Below are 20,726 nucleotides of genomic sequence, written 5' to 3'. Positions count from 1 at the left end.
TGTACAGAGCCCTGATCAGATCTCGCCTTGATTATGGCGCCCCGGTGTATGATTCTGCTAGGGTTTTGGTTTTTGGTTTTTTTTTTTAGGAGCATTAGCAACTAAGGCCATATTGCTCCGGGGATATGCGGTGGTCATTTTCTGACCTTTCCGCATCCTCCGTATTTAGTGGTGACGGGCTCGAACCCCGGTCTAATCAAGAAGCGCGTGCTACGCACTGCGCTCCTTCCCACCTGGCTACGGAGGCGCCCTTCTGCTAGGGAAAGCGTGCTAGCACGTCTTGCCCCTATTCAACATTCTGCCCTCAGAATTGCTGTAGGCGCTTATAGAACATCGCCAGTGCAAAGTCTTTATATCGAAGCCCATGAACCTCTGCTCAGCCTCAGGAGAAAGATGTTACTTCTGAACTATGCAGCCAAAATTCAAAGTCTGCCTTCTCACCCCAATTGGCCAATACTTAACAATCCACAGTTCCCAATGTACTACAGAAATAAACCTAGAGCAATTCGACCTGCTGGCATCAGATTACAGGAATTATCACAAAATTGGAATATACATCTGGACAAAATCCTCCATGATCTGAACAGTTCAGATCCTCCATGGTCCTTTATTAAAGCATCCTGTGACAGCTATTTCTTAAACTGGGGAAAACATTCGCTTGCAAATACCAATATACAGCAACTGCATGCCGCTCACACACAAAATTACCAAAATTTTACGCAAGTATACACTGATGGATCAAAGTCTGGTAGTAAAGTCGGTGCTGCAGCTGTCTTTCCCTTTAACACTATCTCTGTTTCACTTCCCACCGAATGTGGCAGTTATACAGCTGAATTATATGCTATCAAGCTTGCCTTAGAAAACATTCTCCAACTGTCCATCCAAAAAAGTGTAATATATAGTGACTCACAGAGTTCAATCTTGGCCTTGCAAAATTCCTCCTCAACAACGCATCCCTTAATAAAATCTATAAAATCTCAACTAATGCATATCCATGATGACCAAAAGTTGTCATCTTTTGCTGGATCCCAGGTCACACTGGGATATCAGGGAATGAAAAAGCAGACTATGCAGCCAAACATTCATCCAACGTAGCATCGCCAGGTTACTATGTTCCATATATGGACTACAGATCCCATATAAGAAATACATGTAAAGAACAGTGGACGCTTCTATGGCAATCTCAACTGAATAACAAGCTCCGTGAAATAAAACCTGAACCACAGTTATGGGTTTCCAGTTTTTCTGTAAACAGAAAGGAAGAAGTCATCCTGGCTAGAGCCCGGATCGGGCACAGTCAGCTCACCCATATTTTTCTTCTTACAGGAAATGATCCTCCGCAGTGTATGCACTGCAACTCTGTTCTCACAATAAAGCACATACTCGTTGAATGTACCTTATACACTGATGCCCGAAAAGCTTCATACAGTAATCTTCAACAACCTTTGACACTCCAACAGTTCATAGGTAATGATGCAAATCTCCCGGAATTTTCCGCTTCTTAAAACGCATAAATCTGTATAATTGTCTCTAACTGTTTTTACAGACACCGTGAAATCCTCATCTCGTTTATAGGCGCAATATGGCCTAAGTAGCCCTTGCGCCAGAAATAACCATACCAATACCAATTCCCTGATTAAGATTGGTGAGGGAAACGAAGGGGTCCTCTTACCAAGAAAGGCTTAAGTTCTGCAAATTGCAGTGTCTGGATACTAGATACCTGTGAGGTGATCTGATTGAGGTGTATAAGGCCTTGAATGATTTGAGCAGGCTCAATTCTGATGGGATTTTTCTGCTTCCATCAGAATTGAGGCTTTCATCTATCGTGGAAGTTGATAGCTTGAATAAATTTAAGGAGGAATTGGACAAACTTTTAGAGGGAATGGATGTGTGAATTTTTTTGGCTGATGCTGCATGAGCTCATACACTTGCTTTCTTGTATCACATGCCTCTGCTACTACTATTAAAAAGAAAGAAAAGAAAAAACTTTTCTTTTCTTTTTTTTACATTAAAAGCATGGGTACACTCGTACATATGTTCCGTTACCTTTGATTTGCTAGTGCTTCTTTTACAGAACCTGAAATGAGAATTGCAGATTTGCGACATTCTGTAATTCTATTTCAAATAAGCTCCCTGATTTTTTCCCTCCATATGCCTTGCATGTTTTTGTAATGTGCCTTCTAAACATTGGAATTGTGTCACATAAGATATTGCCCATTTTGTTACTGGTTTAATAGGCCTTCTAGTCGTTAGAATTGTGGCACATAAGATAGTGCCCATTTTGTCACTGGTTTAATTACCACATCCAGTCCTTATTTGTTAAAAAAAAAAAAAAAAGACGTTTTCTGAGATTTTTATGTATGTATACCCTTTTATGTATAGTAAAGTGACTGTTTTTTTTTTTTTTTTTAATTTACCACTTTTCTTCCTTTTTTTAAAGTTTCATATGAACTAGTGCTCATGGAAAATTACAGGAGTGCCACTTATACTTTACAGGGAAAAAAAAAATGTACAGAACAAATTCCAAAAAAGCAGTTACAATACATAAAAGGGAGAAAATTGAGTTGCTGGCTTATAACTATCTACTCCATATTTCTGTAAGAAATATGGAGTAGATAGCTATAAGCCAATAAACGAAATGAAACCTTATGTAATAAATAGTATTCTCCCAAATAGGAGAAAGCATGCTACATATACAAAAATGTGTAGATAAGGGAAAATTGTACATCAGTGAGACAGGGAAGTTATTTAAAACAAGAATTGCCAAACATGAATTCAAATAAAATTAGTTTACATTCATTTTGTAAGTATACCAATGTTGTTTTTGGACTAAACTGAGAACAAATTAATCTAAAAACACACTATTGCACTTCAAAAAAAAAAAAAGCAGTTGATTAGCCAAAATTTTATTTAGAAATTATAATTTCTGAATGGTAATACAGCAGGCTCCCGTTATAACGCGGTTCGATTTACGCTGATTCGCTATAACGCTGTTCTTATATTATAACCTGTATCTGACTATAACGCCCTTTTACAGATTGCATTTTTGACATACTTAACCAAATCGTTTCATTTGATGGAGTCGATAGCTTGAAAATGAATATAAAAATACGGTTAAAACGTTTCTCACGCCGACCTGAGAAATATTCCCACGCTCAGTGAAATTCTCTCGCGCGCTAATTTAATTGCAGTACAGTGACTTGTTGCGTAGTTTGGAGATCAACATTTTAATAAATGATCACATATATTGCTTGTAATATTTGCGTTATATGCATCTATCCGAAGTCTAGTGATCACTCAGTACCGTATTAGACATCGTGCGAAACGGACAGTTTACTTGAACATTGTATCATAATTAATGCAACCAATGCAGTTACATTTTCGAAGAGTTAATAATGGCCGATAAGAACGAAAAAGCAACAACATCTGAGTGCAATACGAAGACTATAAATGTAAAGAAAAAGACTGAATTTGAAAATCAAATTAGACGTTTTGAAGCGAATCGATTCCGGTCAAAGACAAGCGGATGTGTGCCAAAATTTAGGATTTGCAAGTTTAACTGTAAGAACAATTATAAAAAAAAAATAAAGAATTAATTTTAGCAGTGGGAAAGATAGCTGTTCCATTGCAAGCAACTAGGGCTAGACCGGCTATTAGGATCGAAATGGAAATTCTAACTAATATTATTGAAGATAATATCCAATGCAGAATTCAGTTAAGTTAAATATTATAAATAATAAAAAAGAGAGAGAAATTAGCCTATATGACGATCTGAAGAAAATTCACCTAAAAAAAAAAAAAAAATGGAACCATTTAAAACTAGTAAGGGCTGGTTGAATAGATTTGAAATCCAGCGAGAAGCCGCAAGTGCAGATCAAGGAGCCGAAACTTTCAAAAAAGAACTTGTTAAAATTATTGAAGAGGGGTGTTGTGCGTTATACTTCTCAACAAGTTTATAACATAGATGAAGCAGGACTTTTGTGGAAACGAATGCCTAAAAGAAGTTTCATATTGAAAGAAGAAAAAAACATGCCAGGTTTCAAAGCGGTGAAGGATCGGTTGACTTTATTGTTGGGTGGTAATTAAACTGCGGGGGATTTAAAATTAATACCCCTTTTAGTTTATTTGGAAGAGGGCCAAAGTTCAACCCAAAATCGACACATTTTTCATAATTAAATTCAATTAAATTAAATCAATTTAGATCAATTAAATTCATGATTTTAATTAGAATTTTAAGTTTAATTTTGATACGTAAGTAGTTACCATATAATTATATACGTATGTAATGCAGAATACTTTATATGTACAAATATTTGAATATTAAATATTTTGACCGACATTTGTGCATCTTTTCACTACCGTTTATTATTGATTAGGAAATATCCTATGGCACCGACCGCAACTCACAAATACATGTTACCTTATGGGAATGCGGCGCTCGCTTAGCGCGGATTCACTTACCGCTCTGTTTTTCTGGAACGCATTATCAGCGTTAAGCGGGGGTCACCTGTACTTATCCCAATTTTAACAATAAATTCAAAAATTTCAGCCTAAATATGACAAAAGAAATCTCCAGGTGACTAATTTAAACCTAAAAATAAGCAGTTGCCCCCCAATTTCATATTAACTGAAATACACTGTATATCCTGTAGTATTTTGTGAAGTTTATAATTATTGATCTTTCAAGACGTTGGAAGTTATATTTTTTCTTTCTCTTTATTTAGGAAAGGCTGTTTCATGCAGCTTATGAAACCTATACTGAAGTTCGTTTGGCTGAATTGTTCAACATTATCATTGAGTTTCCAGACTCACAAGCTGCCCTTTTGGATTTAAGAGAATGTTTAGAAAGAACTAATCTCAGATCAAAATTGATATCTTCTCTGAAGTCCTCACTAGAAACAAGATTGCTGCATCCTGGTATAATTCATATTATTTTTTTTTCATTTTTTAACCTTGGTAAAGGGATGCAGGATTAAAAAACAATGGTATTTTATAATCTCTCTATACATTAAAATAGTTTTCCTTTTAGTGATATTTATTCGAGCCAATGGGAGAAGAGGGTGGGGCAATTACTTCACTTATTCAAGCCATAACGTTCACCGACCTTGTGCACATTACAATGGAGCATCATTTGATGTTCCATCGTAATGTTAGCTGATGAATGGACCCAATATAGTTTGTATATTTGTAAATAGTTAATATTTTAAATATTTGTACAGTGGTGCCTCGCAATTTGACTATAATCCGTCGCTGAATTAGAGTCGAATTGCGGGTCAATATTTTCCATATAAGTTTATGGCAACTTGATTAATTCGTTGTCGGAGAGAAATACACAGTATTATTGACTTTACTATATTCTACCATATAACAAACAAAACTACAAAATACATAATGAGTACATACATTTCATTGAGCCTTAGACGTTGGAAGGATGTTTTATTTATCTTGTTCTACCCTTTCTCTTGTCAAGATCTGTTTCTGTCAGAAATTTTCATTGCTCTAGCGAACACCCTAGCACCTATAATCTTGTCTCTTTGTTGCCACAGTTGACCTAGGGGCGCCGTACTCTTGAGCTACATCTGTAATTGTTCTACCTTTCTGCAATTTATCTATAATTTCTTTCTTCTTTTCTATGCTCAACCAAGTGTGTTTCTTTCCTGAATTATTCCATTGTTCACTTCTCTTTGGACCCATCATCAAATTTCACTAAAAAAAAAATAACTGCCAAAGCACAAAATTTTTTACTTTATGAGAAATGCAGAATTATAAATTAGCACAAATAACTCGAGCAAATGTGAACTCAAACTACGATTATTAACGAGATAATGTCTCATAACTGAGGAAGAACAGACGGCATACCTGTAGCTATCTTTGAGGACGGCTAATGTAGCTGAACGATTGTAGGATCTATTCCCGCTTTATCTATCATTGGTTAAATCTTACTCCCGCTCTTTAATACCATTGGTTGAAATGTATGAAGCAACTGTCACTATTTAGCGCTATTTAGTAATGTTAAATGCTGCTACATAGGCCAGCAAAGAATTCTATCTTGCAATATCATGTAGCGTTTGCGCCGGTCTGCAAAATCCGACTGTCGAATTGCGGTATGTCGAATTGCGAGGCACCACCTGTATAGCTTTTAAATATTTTAATCCTACTCTTTCGGATGCAACAATATTCCTCATGCATTATGGAACCTGAAGCAAAACGCCTTTTCTTAAGTGACCTGTGTAAACGCAGGTAAATAATTACATACTGGGCTAAAATCTATTATTTGTGTACCACTTGACTCTACGTAGAGAGCATGGGCTTAGAATGGAATAATTGTATGGTTGAGTTCTGTGATTTTGTTTCTGATTGTTTTGTGTCTTATCTTAAGGGGGGGGTGCTTAACTTAGGTAGGTTGTTTATCCCTCCATCCTGCTGTTTTAAAATCTGAAAACGAGTTCCTGATTTTAAAACAGTGAAAAGTGGGAGATGAACACCCCATGGAATGTCAAAATAAAGGACGGGGGGTAAACAATGAGTGGCACCTGCCAATCACTGCCTTCTTCCTGACTTTTAGTTGAAGTATGGAGTGGTACCCAAGATCTTAATTTTTACCTACATAGTGATAGTTATTTGACCTTGAGTCCCACATGGTGGGGAGGTAGCCAATGGGAGAAGAGGGATGCAGGTCAAGTGATACAAGTGGGCGGGGCAATTACATCACTACAAATGCACCAATAAATAATTGTCATTTCCTGATTAGATATCGATCAGTGTGTTTCGACAGGTGTCTTTTGCATAGAAAATATTTCACTTACTCTGTCATACCTCAAAATTTTATGTAGAAAAGTGTGTGCTGAGATTGGCGAGCAAAGTGAGCAGGGGCGAAGCCCCTAGTATATATTAAATTAATATGATTGAAAGGAAATTTTTTTTACAAAATTTATGGCTTCGCCATTGGCTTATATTATTTTTAGTTATTTTTTTTTAATGGTTGATCCAAGCATGAAAGGTTATTAACAACTATAGCATACTTGCCATTTCTTTGGATTTATGATGCAGACTCGTCTATTTGATTCATTTTTACTGCTTCTCCATCTCACCATTATAACCTAGTTTTTCTCTGCTTTTTTCACAACAAATACCCGAAACTGTAGGTTCACTGTTTAACTTGAGCAGTTGTTAAAATTCTGCAAATTTTGGTTATTTTTAAAGGATTGGGTGTGCTGTTCTGTGGAGTAACACATTGATTTGCCCTCTGTGTGTATGGTGTTAGTAGTGCTTTAAAACTAGTAAACAGTAATCAACACAACATATAAATGCTAACCACACTACTGCACACAAAAAAAAAAATTTTCCTTTTTGAAATTGCACAGAGAGGGAAAGAAGTGGTAGCGATGGCTTTAAAAAATGATCCATTTTTGATTGATACAAATACTAGTAATCCAAATGGTTCCAAGCTATAATATCCCATTGTGGTGCCCTTTCTTAATTAAAAAAAATAAAATAAATTATATATATATATATATAAAAAATCAAACAGACATTTCTCTCAGTGTTAGTGTCGGAAAGTGGCTCTGCAGTGTACAATATTGGGTACCTTACTCAGAACAACCTGATAGCTTGTGTGATTTGTTTAGAAAACTGTCTGGTAACATTGCACAGCATTGTTTTTCTGTCTTTACTGCTTGAGGACTAAACTGTTCTTGCTGTTACACTAGGTCTAAAAACTGGAGTAGCGAGGGTATTAAAAACAGAAGTTGAATATTTGGTGGTAATAGGCTGCTCTTGTAATCTCATTGCATACTGAAAAGGGAAATGTATGCCTATCTATAGGTGGATATATATTTGACAGACATTTACTTCCATCTAGAAAGAAGGGCTAAAGGTTTTTAAACGATTTTTAAGTATTTATGTACATGTTATGCATGTTGGCTGTCTTTAGTTAAATATGTAATTAAACTTGTTGAACAGTTGCAACCTCTGATGAGTCTATTCAAAGCTGGGATTAGAGGTGGTGAGAAAAGCCATATGAGTACTTTCAGAGTTGCCAATTGAAATGTATGACAATCAGTGACTTGTTCTAATGGGAAGCACTGGCTCATGCCCAAATCCTATTTGTGATCCAAAAGAAGTTGTGAAAAAAAAAGATAATGAGCTCCTCAAGGAAAAGAAGTTGTCATTTTGTTAGTTATTCATAGAAGTGCTGAATGTGGGATGATATTCAACTAGGTGGATAAAACAAAAATGCACTAAAATTAAATCTGAACAACTAGTGAAGAAGAGAAACTTCCAATTGAAAACCAAATTTTTGCTGCATGTAATTAAATGAAACCTTCTGATGAAACCCTTATTAGCATGCTGCATTGACCCAGCAATCAAGTTAAGAAGCATTGTACAATTTCAGTGCTGGTTGAAATAGTTGTAGAAAATAAGATTGCATTTATTTATTGCTTGACAAAAGGTTGCTAATTGAGGCTACCTGTTGTCTAATGATGGAATAAAATTATTATGTGCCACAATAGATCATTTGATACCCACATAGGTCTCATCATGAAAAGCCTAGTAGCTTCTTCACTACTTCGTTGAATACTTCACATTTTGAATTTGCTATTGGTAACATCATCAGTTGTTTCCACAGCACACATTCAATATGACAACTGTCTGAGACCTCTGTAGTCAACCTTACAAAATCAAAAGCCTTTCCCTCTACCCTTGGCAGTAGCTATATCTTTAATTAAATTCCACATTAGTATGCTGTGATCACTGTCACCCTGGGCCTTTTACCTGCAGATTCTTAATGAATGAAGAATCACTGCTGTAAACCAGATAAAGAGTATGGTTTCCACTTATTTCCTATGTAATAAGCTGCTGTAGAAAACAGTCGTCCAAGAAATCCATAAGTCTTCCTAGTGTGCGAGTGATCAACCCAGAAATTCTAGTCATCATCTGGAAAGATAAAAGCCCTCATTATGAGACATTCAGATTTGCTGGCCTATACTATTTCTCTGTATTGCCATTTGGTATTCTCGTCACAGCCATTAGGCCTATAACACACTCCCACTCTCATTTTGTTTTCCCCAGTGCTTTTATCACACCAAACTGATCAACATTACACTCGTCACCCAAGTAAATTGGATGAACTGCCTTAAATTGCTTCTTCATTAAGAGCATAATCCCTTCACCTCTCCTGTTCCCTCTCTCCTTCCTGTATACATTGTACTTCCCAAATTAAAATTCAACATCACTTATGTCTGAGTGACACCACATCTCTGCTATTCCTACAATGTTTGCATTTGCCGACTTAACCAGTACTTCAAAATCATCGAATTTATTTACAATGCTCCTAGCATTAGTGTACATGCAAGTATACATGCATGCACTCTTAGTTTTAACACAGCCCATGTATTCATTTGTTCCATGATGACCCACAGCAGGGCATGAAATCTCATAGACAGCTTGCTTTCCAGGCTGCTGCATGTGCCAACAGTAGCAATGAAAGAATCATTTTCACCTCAGTCTGCAGCTCTAGTTAAACTGTTAGCCAATCTAGCAGTTTTCTGACCCACCTTGATAACATCAGTAAATATTCTTGCGCCCTTTCTATTCAAGTGTATCCCATCCCTGTAAAAACAGTCTCTTCTGCTAACAAGCACAGACCATGCTAAAAAACATTCTTCCCCATGACCCTCCAGAGCTGAACTGATTGACAAAGCACTGAACATGTACTCCCTCCTAATGTGTCTGGACAAAATTGTAGACATTTTCAAATTCAATCCTAATTTGTGACTTTTTGCCAACATGGCCCTATACTTCTTAAGTAAATCTTCAGATCTCTTACTCTTAATATCATCAGGGCATTCTGCCGTGAACATTACAGTGTTTTGTTTGATGCACAATAGTGAGCTCTGGCATTAAGTTTGGCAGCTGAGAGCTAGATGGGCCCCATTTTAATTCCTTCAAGGAAATCTACCCTACTCTGCAAACACTCATAAACGCCAGTGAGATACTGAGTTGCCACCTAATTTCTTCACGCTTTCTGCACCTAGGACACACACAAATACATTCTTATCCTTGACTGGATCATGACCTGTTTCAGAAATATCTGCATACATTTCTGAAGTTGCACATTTTTTTAGGCTGTGATGCATTGGAGAATCACCCCCCTCAGTTCTCCTCCGAGCCACAGCACTCCTACGACTTTGTGCTGTTGTTGATATTAAGTTTAATAACACAAGGATTACTAAGGCCAAATTATGTCAGTTCATAGTTTATTTCATATATCTTTTAACAATTGATTTATATATATGCATATAGCCCAGTATGATTTAAGTATGTTAAGAGTTTTATGTTCACCTGGTTACCAAGAAAATGGGATAAAATCTGGGGTTTGTTCAATTTGCTGAATGACTGAAAGGTGCTTGAACGGATGGAAGTGTAAAGAAGATAGTCTACAAGAAAGTGGTACACTGTAAGTTGGGTGTGACAGGATGTGCAATGTTGTGGATCTTCTCCCAATAATAAAAACAGGTGTGTAAATAGTATGCCCAATTCTCAGTCTTGCCAATACCACTTCTTCTCATCTGTCTTTTTCAGATATGTGACCAGTTTTCATCACAGCCCTTGCAAATTACAGACTTATAATCTGTATAAGGAACTTGAAGGTGCTGTGATAAAGCAGTAAGAGGTTGTTCAGCACCAATATCAGCAGTCCAGAATTCCAGAATGTCTCAGTGTCCAACAAAACGTTACTGATTGATTTGGACTCTCTGCAGGAGAGTAACTGATAGTGAATTGTTTTCAGTGTAGGATGACATGAAGAGAAATTCTCCTTTATGGCACAGACTGCACTGAGAGAGTCAGTATAGATTAATGCAAGTGAAATGAAACGTTCAACCACCTAGTAAAGTGAAAGTTTTATGGCATACAGCTCAGCAGTGAACAGGGCTGGCCTCGAAATTTGTGGGGCCCTATTTGTTATTTACAGAAGTTACTTTCAAAAGTTAAAAACAATACAGATATTACTGGAAGTGAGTGTAACCTAAAAACTACATTTTTAAATAATGTCCTATGTTCAATCTCAAATGAAATATACACATTAAGAATGAAGTATACGGCCTACTACTAGCAATTTTCAAGTTAACTCGTGCAAGCACTCTTGGAGCGATGATAATGTGGGCAACTAGACATTAACATAGCAGTAGTCTCATTGACAGAAATGCAGAAAAGAAGTGGATGATATTATTATTTAGACCATTTGAGCATGGGGCCCTGTTCATTGTACTACCTGTTCAACAGAACCGGTTGTACATGCTTATGGCTGGTTCTCACATTGAAGATACTGCGTGTCTGGTAATGCAGCAGTAACTGTAAATGAAGGGAAAACAGTTGAGAAGGCATTACAGTTGAGATTAGAATGGGCTGTGCTACTGTCTGATATTGAAAGTAACTAAAACATCCTTCACCCATCGGAGAAAGTGATATCCTGAAGAATGATATACAGCGGTGTTTCCCAACCTTTTTTTTTACCATGCCCCACCTAAGTCTTTCTAAAATTCTGATGCCCCCTATGTAACATATACATATTTTTTATATTCAAAAATTGAATTATTCCCTAAATGAAGCCTAATTACAACTTGTTCAGGACACAAGACTTGGGTTTTAGGAAAAAATCATTAGGAAATTATTAAGAAAAAAACAGTAAGTAAATTTTCTAAACATATAATAGACAACTAAAATTAAAGTACAAAATAATTTAGGCGCCTCCGTAGCCAGGTGGGAAGGAGCAGCAGTGCGTAGCACACGCCTCTTGATTAGACCGGGGTTCGAGCCCGTCACCACCGAATGCGGAAAGGTCAGGGAATGACCACCGCATATCCCGGAGCAATATGGCCTTAGTTGCTAATGCTCCTAACAACAAAATAATTTATATGAAAGATATTTTCTATAATATTTTAATTTTTAGTAATTATTATTTAATTGTTTAATAATTTCAACATTCCATGCGAAGTCACTTCTAGATGAGTGCACTAAATTTAGTGAGACCCTTGTGCTTGATGCTTGCCGCAGAGAGATTTTATATTGGGCTCCAATTTAGTCAGTTTCAGTCTCAAGTCTCCCCGTTTTGTGATATCCAGTCGATTTCTTTTCTTTAGTAATAAATCATTTATGGCACTAAATCCACATTCAGCTAAATATGAAGATGGAAACGGTAACACTAGCTCTCTTGCAAAGTTGGTTCAATTTGGGTATTTAATTTCTGCTTCATCACAAAGCCATGCCATCGCTCCTTTTATATTGAATAAAGTTTTAACTGACTCATCATTTTGCATTTCTGAGAGTTCTTCTTGGTACTGCATTGATACATCGGACAAATCCACTAACATTGGTTGCATCATCCAGGTTGGAAAATCAATTTGTTTTAAATCAGAAAACCTTTCTTTTAATTCAGCGGACAGAATTTTCAGATGATCGACAATAACAAGTACAGCGGTATCAGTCACTTCACATTTTTGTAGCCAACGAAACTGTTCAAAATTTTTGTTACAAATATATTTTTGACATAATTCAATAAATGTAATGAAACCAAATATCTTCGCTTTTGCATCGACGAGAGTTTTATTTGTTCCTTCAAATTGTTTATTTAATATATTTAGTTTTTCAAAGATATCGGCTAAATAACTCACAAATGCTTTACCATCGACCGTTAACAGATGCTTCATTTCAGGTTTGTCACTTAAAAAGTCACTAATAGTATCAAATAGTTCCATAAATCTTTTCAAGCAGTTCCCTTTCGAGAGCCACCTTACTTCAGTGTGAAGTAAAAGTCTCACATGGTCTGCATTTTGTTCTTCGCAAAAAAGCTTGAAGAGATGCTCACATTTGGCATTAGCTTTAATAGCATTGACACACTTTATAACTGATTTTAGTACTTCATTAAGAACAGGCGAAATATTTTTAGCTACCAAGTTTTCCTTATGAATAACACAATGTACAAGAAGCATTTCTGGATTCTCATCTTTCATCAATTTTAAGCAGCCATTTTTCTTGCCCATCATATTAGGAGCACCATCTGCAGCACAAGATGTTATATTTTTCATTGGTATATTATTGTCATCTAAGTAATTTTTTAGCTTATATATATATATATATATATATATATCTTTGGAGTTAGTGGTGCTCTCTAATGATTTACTGAATAACATTTCTTCAGAAAAATTACCTTTATCTTACATAAGTTATCAGTACGGCTTCACTGTCTCTCAAAGTTGATTCATCCATTTGCACTGAGAATTTTCTTGTTTTCAGCTTTCCAACAAGTTCTATTTCAATATCTTCACTCATTTCATCTATTCTTCTGCTAACAGTATTGTTATTGAATGGCATAGCTTTCACGTCTTTGTCATCTTTTTCCAGAACTGTTTTAAGAAATGCTGATATTGATGGTTTGATTAAATTCTCCCCTATAGTATGATTTTTCCCAGATTTAGCAATGAGTAAAGAAATTTCATAACTAGCCTCAAGAGTACAATTGACAGTTGCAGTATGAGCAATAAACAGAGACTTTAATGTTGCTCTTTTTTCAAAATTTTTCTTTAAAGTTTGAAAGTAATTTAAATCTGAATTTACACAAGCATTATGTTTCGCCTTCAAATGCGCCTCAAGACGACCTCGCTTCATTGATTCGTTGGTCAAGCATTGTTGGCATAAAAGACAAAAAGGTGACCTTTGATCGTGGACAGCGGGTATGAAACCAAATTTTAAGTATTCCTCTGAATACTGACGAACTTTTTTTACTTGCACTACTCATTTTACTGTGCAACTGAAAGAACTAAATATAAGATAAATCAAAAACTAAAAATAAACTATGCATTAAAGTTAATTTCATTTTATTTTAATATATCAAAATTAATTATTAGTACGCTTTTTTAATGAATAAATCACACAAATTACTGAATTCGGGCTATTAAATCTGTGGTCTCTGTGAACGAGCAGATAAGTCTAATTTGTCAAAAATGAGATAAGTGCACTATGATAAAGTATTTATTATTTACTATTACGTGACACGCAGATATCTTCGTTATTGTAGTTTTAGCATGAGTAATAAATATTTGTATATTCGAATATATGCGTGTTTATATGAGAGTGTGAAGTTTATTTTTCCTCTCCCGCAAATTCGAGTTTTTGGTCTTATTTGCTTATTTACTGAGACCACAGAAATATACATGTATGACAAATACATACCATTGTGTATCACGGTTCTTTATTAATAATAATTCTGTGCGCGGACAAAGTAATTTTTTATTTTAATCTGAGATTGCCAAACCTATCCAAATGTACAGTCACGACGCCCAAACGAGCGTTTGTATGAAAGGAATTACCTATTTCGTATAACATGCGGAGTTTGCGGTAGGCTACAGTAGACAACCACTTTGCTTGAGCAATGCGCATGCCATAAGCACTCGTCCAATACAGTACAGTACGTACTATTCCTTCACTAGGCATAGTAAGCAATACTCTCCGAGCAAACTGTAGTTGATATTACTCCAAACTTTTAAGTACGGCTCTATAGAAAGTACAACATTTAACGAATGCTTATTTCAAATTGAGATACCAACAATTCTTCTTTTGTACACGTTAAATCATAGTAGGCGGTTGTTTTAAACTCTAGACGAGCAATTTTTGAATTGCCCCCCTGAACAATCAAATTTCCCCCATGTGGGGCATGGGACCCACGTTGGGAAACACCGATATACAGGAAGAGTGGTGTCCTGAAAAATACCACTTAGATAAAAATTTCAAATATGAAATTTTGACCTACATGAGCTACCAATACAGCTTTGCTGATAAAAATTTTACTGTCTCGCTGTGCTGCTAAGATCTAAAGTTTCCCATACCATCCTAGGTGGGAGCATCTGCCATGATTGCACTGGCAGCTATGTTTCGGAATCTGGCAGGAGGCTCCAAATTTGAATCTTTAATCATGAGACAGCAATCCGTTCCCCAGATTCAGAACACAGTGATCCCTGTGGACTTCTGGTCTTTCCAGCACAACCTCAATCTATCCTGCAATGTTCAAATTATCGGCCAATACCGACACTACTGCCACCGCATCTTGTTGGAATTGCTACACATTTCTGGTGTCGAGGTGCCTTTAACCGAAGTAAAGGAGGATGTATCCACACCATTCAGGGAAGCAGTTATCCTCCAGAATGATAAGCACTACATTTACAACCACAAATGTAGCACTACATTTACAACCACAAGCCTCCATTTCCAAGGGCTGATTGTTACCTGCACCCATGACTCGCGTTTCGCCCCGAGTGACCACCATGGCTGAGCACCTGGTATTCTTCTTTTTAATAACGCTCATTCCCCAACTGAAAGACTACGCAAGTCTGAAAGCTTTTAATTGATGTATTTATTTTTGTTTTCTTAACTTGTTTTTGCTAATATTAAAGGATTTTTGCTCAAACATTTTTTTTTTTTTTTTTTTTAATCCTTTACTTGGTACAACTGAAATATCATATATTTTAAAAATCAAGGAGACAGAGGCCCTTTCCAATTATTACGTTCTGTATTTGCACACCTACAGAAAATTTCATCCTCATAGTCCGCCATTGTCAACATATTCGATTCGCATACTGGTGCAATGCTAACTGCATCATTTGAAGAGGCTTCTGCTACAGACCACTGTTTCTCCACAAACTTATGCAACATGCCTGTCAGAATTTCAGTTTCAAAACTCTTGAAATCTAGATCAGCTGTCTTCATCACGACCTATGATGAGCTTTCACCAGCAAAGCCGTCCTCATGCTTGAATTTAGGGACCTGGTCCCCTCCTCTGTATAATTCCAGTATTATCCAGACTTCGTTTCCAGGCGGTCCGGGAATGCAACCGATATCGCTCATGAAAACAGGGCAAGTTCAAAGATGTAGTTCATCAGGCCCACTTAAACTGTTGCACACAAGGAGCCGCTACCATGGACTGCTCTCAGTTTGTGTTGAACTTAGTGACAAGTCCTTGTCTGATGAGCAGTGGAACTCCTCACCGTTGGTGTCGAGGTGTCATTGACACGTTTACCTGAAGAGATAGCCAATGCGATTCACCTCAATACTGCAGCAATCTTAACTGATGCCAAATCTCTGCTCTCAACTCAATGAATAGAGATAATTCCATTGTCATCCTACCAGCAGATAGGAGGACGCTGTACCATCATTCTGAATCGATCTGACTACCAAATGAAAACCCTGTCTCTTTTGCAAGAATCTCCATTTACGAACTGGTGCATGACCCTCTCATTAAGATCTTGAAGTGGTGGAAGGCCAAAGTCAACACTGGTATATGGTGGGTTCAAGTCTGGTAAGATTTCTGTGTCAGTGCACTGGTGTTCATAAGTGTCTGGATGCCATCTCCACAGTTCTATGGTCTTCTGCAAGTCCAAAAGCCAAGTGTCCCCTTGCAACCTATCGTCTCCTGCTGTGGCACCTCGATGTATGAGTTGAGTATTTTCGAAATTTGTTGCCAATCTACTTTCACCTCTAATAGGCAACACCGTACACATGGTTTCAAACAGCAGAGAGTTCCTATATCTGGTTTCCTGTCTGATCATTTCAGAACATCAGATTATGGACTCATTTAACATGGTATCACTATTCATGTCGGTTCCTGTCCAACTAGCTATCACGTGCGCCAAACAACTTCTCGACAAAAACACCAATCTGGGCAGCAGAACTTCACTATCTTCCAACGATGGTTGCGCCGTCCTCAAGTTGTGCCTGACTGGTAGTGTTGTGAATCCCTCTACTGTTAATTTCATGGTATGGCCATGGGTCCACCCATCAGCTCAGTCACAGCAAACATTGCTATGGAAGAGCTGTGGATTTGCCAGATCCTATAGCCTTTTGGTATCGACAATGTGTTTGTCGTCATTGCCGCGAGGTCAGGGGACCGACTTTTGTGACACCTCAACTCTCTGTTGCCCTTTATTCAATTTATCATTGAACTGAAGCCGGGTAATACTCTCCTCTTTTTAGATATTCTTATTAGGCACGAGGGTCCACATTTAAAAGCTTCGGTCCACCGCAAACCGATGTGTGCTGGCCAATTCACCAAATACCGGTCAGCAGATGCTCATAGTCAGCTTCTTGGTAACATGCAAGCCCTACTAACCTGCACTTGGATTCATTCCAGTTCAATGGATGAAAGACGCAATGAGATTGTTAAAATAAAAGCAGATCTGGCTAGATGTGGTTACCCTTCCAGTGCTCTAGGTGACTGTGACCTGCAGGCCTGTGACCATGCAGCTGTGACCTAGGGCCCCCTGTAGCGATGACACCACTTCCCCCGCCTTTATGCCCTCCTACCCAGGCATGTCACAACAGCTCTCTAAAATCTTACGGGCCCACGGGATAAAGTGCTTGCAGCTACTAGGCAGGTAGTTGCGGTCCCCCGTCTTGAGAGTAAAAACGCCGATTCTCCCCTTTGGCTTAGTGATTCGGTGTATTGCATATCCTGCCATAACCGCACTGGCAGCTATGTTGGGGAATCTGACAGGAGGCTATAAGATCGAATCTCCGAACATGAGAGAGCAATCCGTTATTTAGATTCAGAGCACTTAGTGATTACGGAGCACTTTGATTACAGTGATTAACTATAAATTATCATCAAACATTTTATTGTTTGATGATAATTTATAGTTAACTATAAAAGATCAGGGCATTTTTTTTTATTATTATTTTCTGTGTAAGGCAGCTATTCCTCCACTTTCCCTACCCAAAAGGGAGTCCTACAGGGTTCTCCTCTTGGTCCATTATTGTTTGCAATCTATATCAATGATACAAGGTTGTATCATTAATAAAGTAGACATCAAAATGCTATCATATGCAGATGTGACCTTAAAATATATAAAACAATTAAATCAACACAAGACTGAATTATTGGAAGAAGGATTAGCCACTATCACTTCTTGGATTATAAATAATTTAGACAAATGCTGCAACATCTCTATTGCAGACCGTCACAAAAAACATAAAATCAATTATCCCTACAAAATTAATAATCAGGCAATAAAGGGAGCACAAGAGGTTTCAGATTTGGGAGTATGGTTCTCTGATTACTGAAAAGAGTATGCTTTGATTTTTCAAACATACAACTTATAAAAACTGCATTTACAATGATTATCAACCTGATACTTAAATATGCCTCACAGATCTGGAATCATCACACTAAAGTACTCATCACACAACTGGAACATATTCAGAAATCCATAATTAGATTTTTAGCGCACAAGTCTAGGTTTGAAATAGATGCAAAGTCTTATTATAAATGGTGCAGTCACTTTGGGATGGTACCACGCTTTCAAAAAAGGGCTGTGGCTGACAGCAAATTCCTGATGCATCTCATGATTGGAAAGCTGCTCTACCTCATCAACTTTAGCTGCCCTCCAAGAGCCGTGAAAGATATAATCTGCTGGCATTATTCAGAACTGATAATCTAAAATTCAACTACTTCAACAGAACTGCAAGATTGCTCAATGAATCTAACATTGATATTCTAGCTGAAGATATCAATATCAAAAGAGAAATAATGAAGTCCTATCCTGGTCTAAAGATGTCTTTGAAATAAAAATACAGATATCTAATGTGGATTTCTTTCTTGAATGATACAAGTAAAAGTGTAGGAATAGCTTCCTTCAAATAGAACTCTGCTTTTCCTGTTATAAAAGAAGTTTATCATTAGTGAGAAAGCATTACTTAATATCACAATGTGATTTAATTTAAGTCAGAGTAAATTGTATGGGATTGAATCAAAGGCTTTTTGCAAGTCCAGATTTATGATGTCTATTTGGTTGTTATTGTCAAGTGTGTATTTGATATCGTGCTCTAAGGAAAGTAAGTTGGTCACAGTTGATCTGCCCATAAGGAAGCCATGATGAATGTGGCTGAATTTGTTCTTCACAAAACAACATAATGTAATTATTTGGATTTAATTAAGCAATTAACCTGCAAAAGTGGAGGCAAAAATAGGAAATCCATACTACTTACAGTTATTTTTTTCTCTTGTGAGCAGAATGATCCTCCCTTATTAGAAACTAGCAATAATCACTGCTGGATCATTGCTGGATCCCATCATCCTTGATACCTCTGCTCCATAATGTGGATATCTTGGTGGAATCTTTCCCGCAATCATCACTGACAGATCCCAAGTTGTCCAGAAAGAAGTACAGGTGCGAATGTAGGAAGTGTATCTTCAGCGACATTCGACATACTTTTTATGGTTATGCAACAATTCTTCTATCAACTCTTTATAGTTCTCTAATTTTTTTATTCCCTAAAAACCTGCTAACAACCAGCTCTGAAGGACTTTCACACATCTAATTGACATTAAGTTTAGTTTCAAAGATTTCATCCTATGAATATACCCTCCTTCAACTAATTTTTGGAAATTGGCTTTTTAACTACTTGAACCTTCACTATTTTTGTCCAAAGCTTTTACAAAATTTTTCATGAGACCCAACTTAATGTGCAAAGGCAGAGAAGCACCATTTCAGGTTTCAGTAAAGGTGTGCATTTGATGTTGAGTTTCCTGGGAACTTATTCTTCTCTGATGGGCCATTCCTTCAAAATATAATGATGTTCTACTGCTCAATTATCCCATAAACACAGGAAACAACAACAATACTTAGTAAAACCACGCTGTAGTCCAAGCAACAATGCAATTACTTTTAAATCACCACAGATTTTCCAACAGTATTTCTTATAGTTTAAGGCAATTAATAGCAATGACATGCTATTATAGGTTTCTTTCATAGCCACTGAATGAGCCACTGGGACCGAAGGTTTGATGTTACCGTTGTGTAGCAAAACTGCTTTTAAACTGAGTTTAGAAGAATCAATGAATAGCTCCATTCTTCAGGATGGTGTTCAAAGTCTAGTTTATCCATCAATCTGTTTATATCTTTGCAGACACAAAGAGAACCTTCCATTTGATAATAACCCACAAACTTTTCATTTTGGTTTCTAAACACAGAAATCCTTGTGGTTTTTGCCAGCAAATTCCACTGTTGCAACGAAGATCCTAATAGATCAGTCTGTTGCTTTGAAAGATTTAAATCCCTAACCAAATAATTAAGTTCACTTTGCTCAATTAAGTGTGGGGTTTTGTCATTTTCAGGATTGTAACGAGGATTGGCAGACATTGAGGGACAGGTATGGGATCAAGGGACTATTGCTCTTCTTCCAAAATAGTGATTTCTTCACAACTAGGTGGAGGAAAAAGAATAGGGAGTTCCGGTGTGTGGCACTGGTCTTACTGTGGCCGGAAGGTGGTAGTATTTTATTTTAACTCTATTTTTCCTTGAAAATCCCTTAATATTTGTGAGGCAGAAATAACAATCTTCGAAGTGACTTGTTGGTTCTCACCAGATCATTGGAACAGCAAAAGGCATTTTAGAATTGTTCCCCTTCATCCATTCATTAAGATTTACATAGCATGCTATACAGCACTTATGTGGTGCTTACCTTTTATCCTGATCACCCATGTGACAACATAAATAAAAATAATAAGCTTGTTTCACCTTGTCTGTGGTTGATCAACGTTGCGATTTCACTTTAAATAGTCCACAAACATAACAAAAACTGTTTGGCGAATTAACGCACACCAGCATTTTCACTCCATTTCATGAGTTTTCACAACACCAGAGTGGAACTTTAAAAGACTACAACCTACCTCTAGA

The 20,726-nt window shown here is 37.0% G+C and overlaps 1 protein-coding gene across 1 annotated transcript in view; it reads left to right on the top strand.

Moving 5' to 3' along the window:
* mr (anaphase promoting complex subunit morula) overlaps positions 1-20,726 on the top strand; it is a 596,234-nt gene that overhangs the window by 202,698 nt on the left and 372,810 nt on the right. The window contains exon 6 of the mRNA XM_090388952.1: positions 4,725-4,917. Coding sequence (XP_090245078.1) covers positions 4,725-4,917 — 193 coding nt within the window. The remainder of the gene's footprint in view (positions 1-4,724; positions 4,918-20,726) is intronic.

Source organism: Mastigoproctus giganteus, chromosome 2 (genome assembly GCF_048544385.1).
Source record: "Mastigoproctus giganteus isolate SK-2022 chromosome 2, ASM4854438v1, whole genome shotgun sequence".
NCBI classification, from domain to species: Eukaryota; Metazoa; Arthropoda; class Arachnida; order Uropygi; family Thelyphonidae; genus Mastigoproctus; species Mastigoproctus giganteus.
The sequence above is the reverse complement of the archived record's forward strand: the minus strand, read 5'-3'. Positions and strand labels throughout refer to the sequence as shown.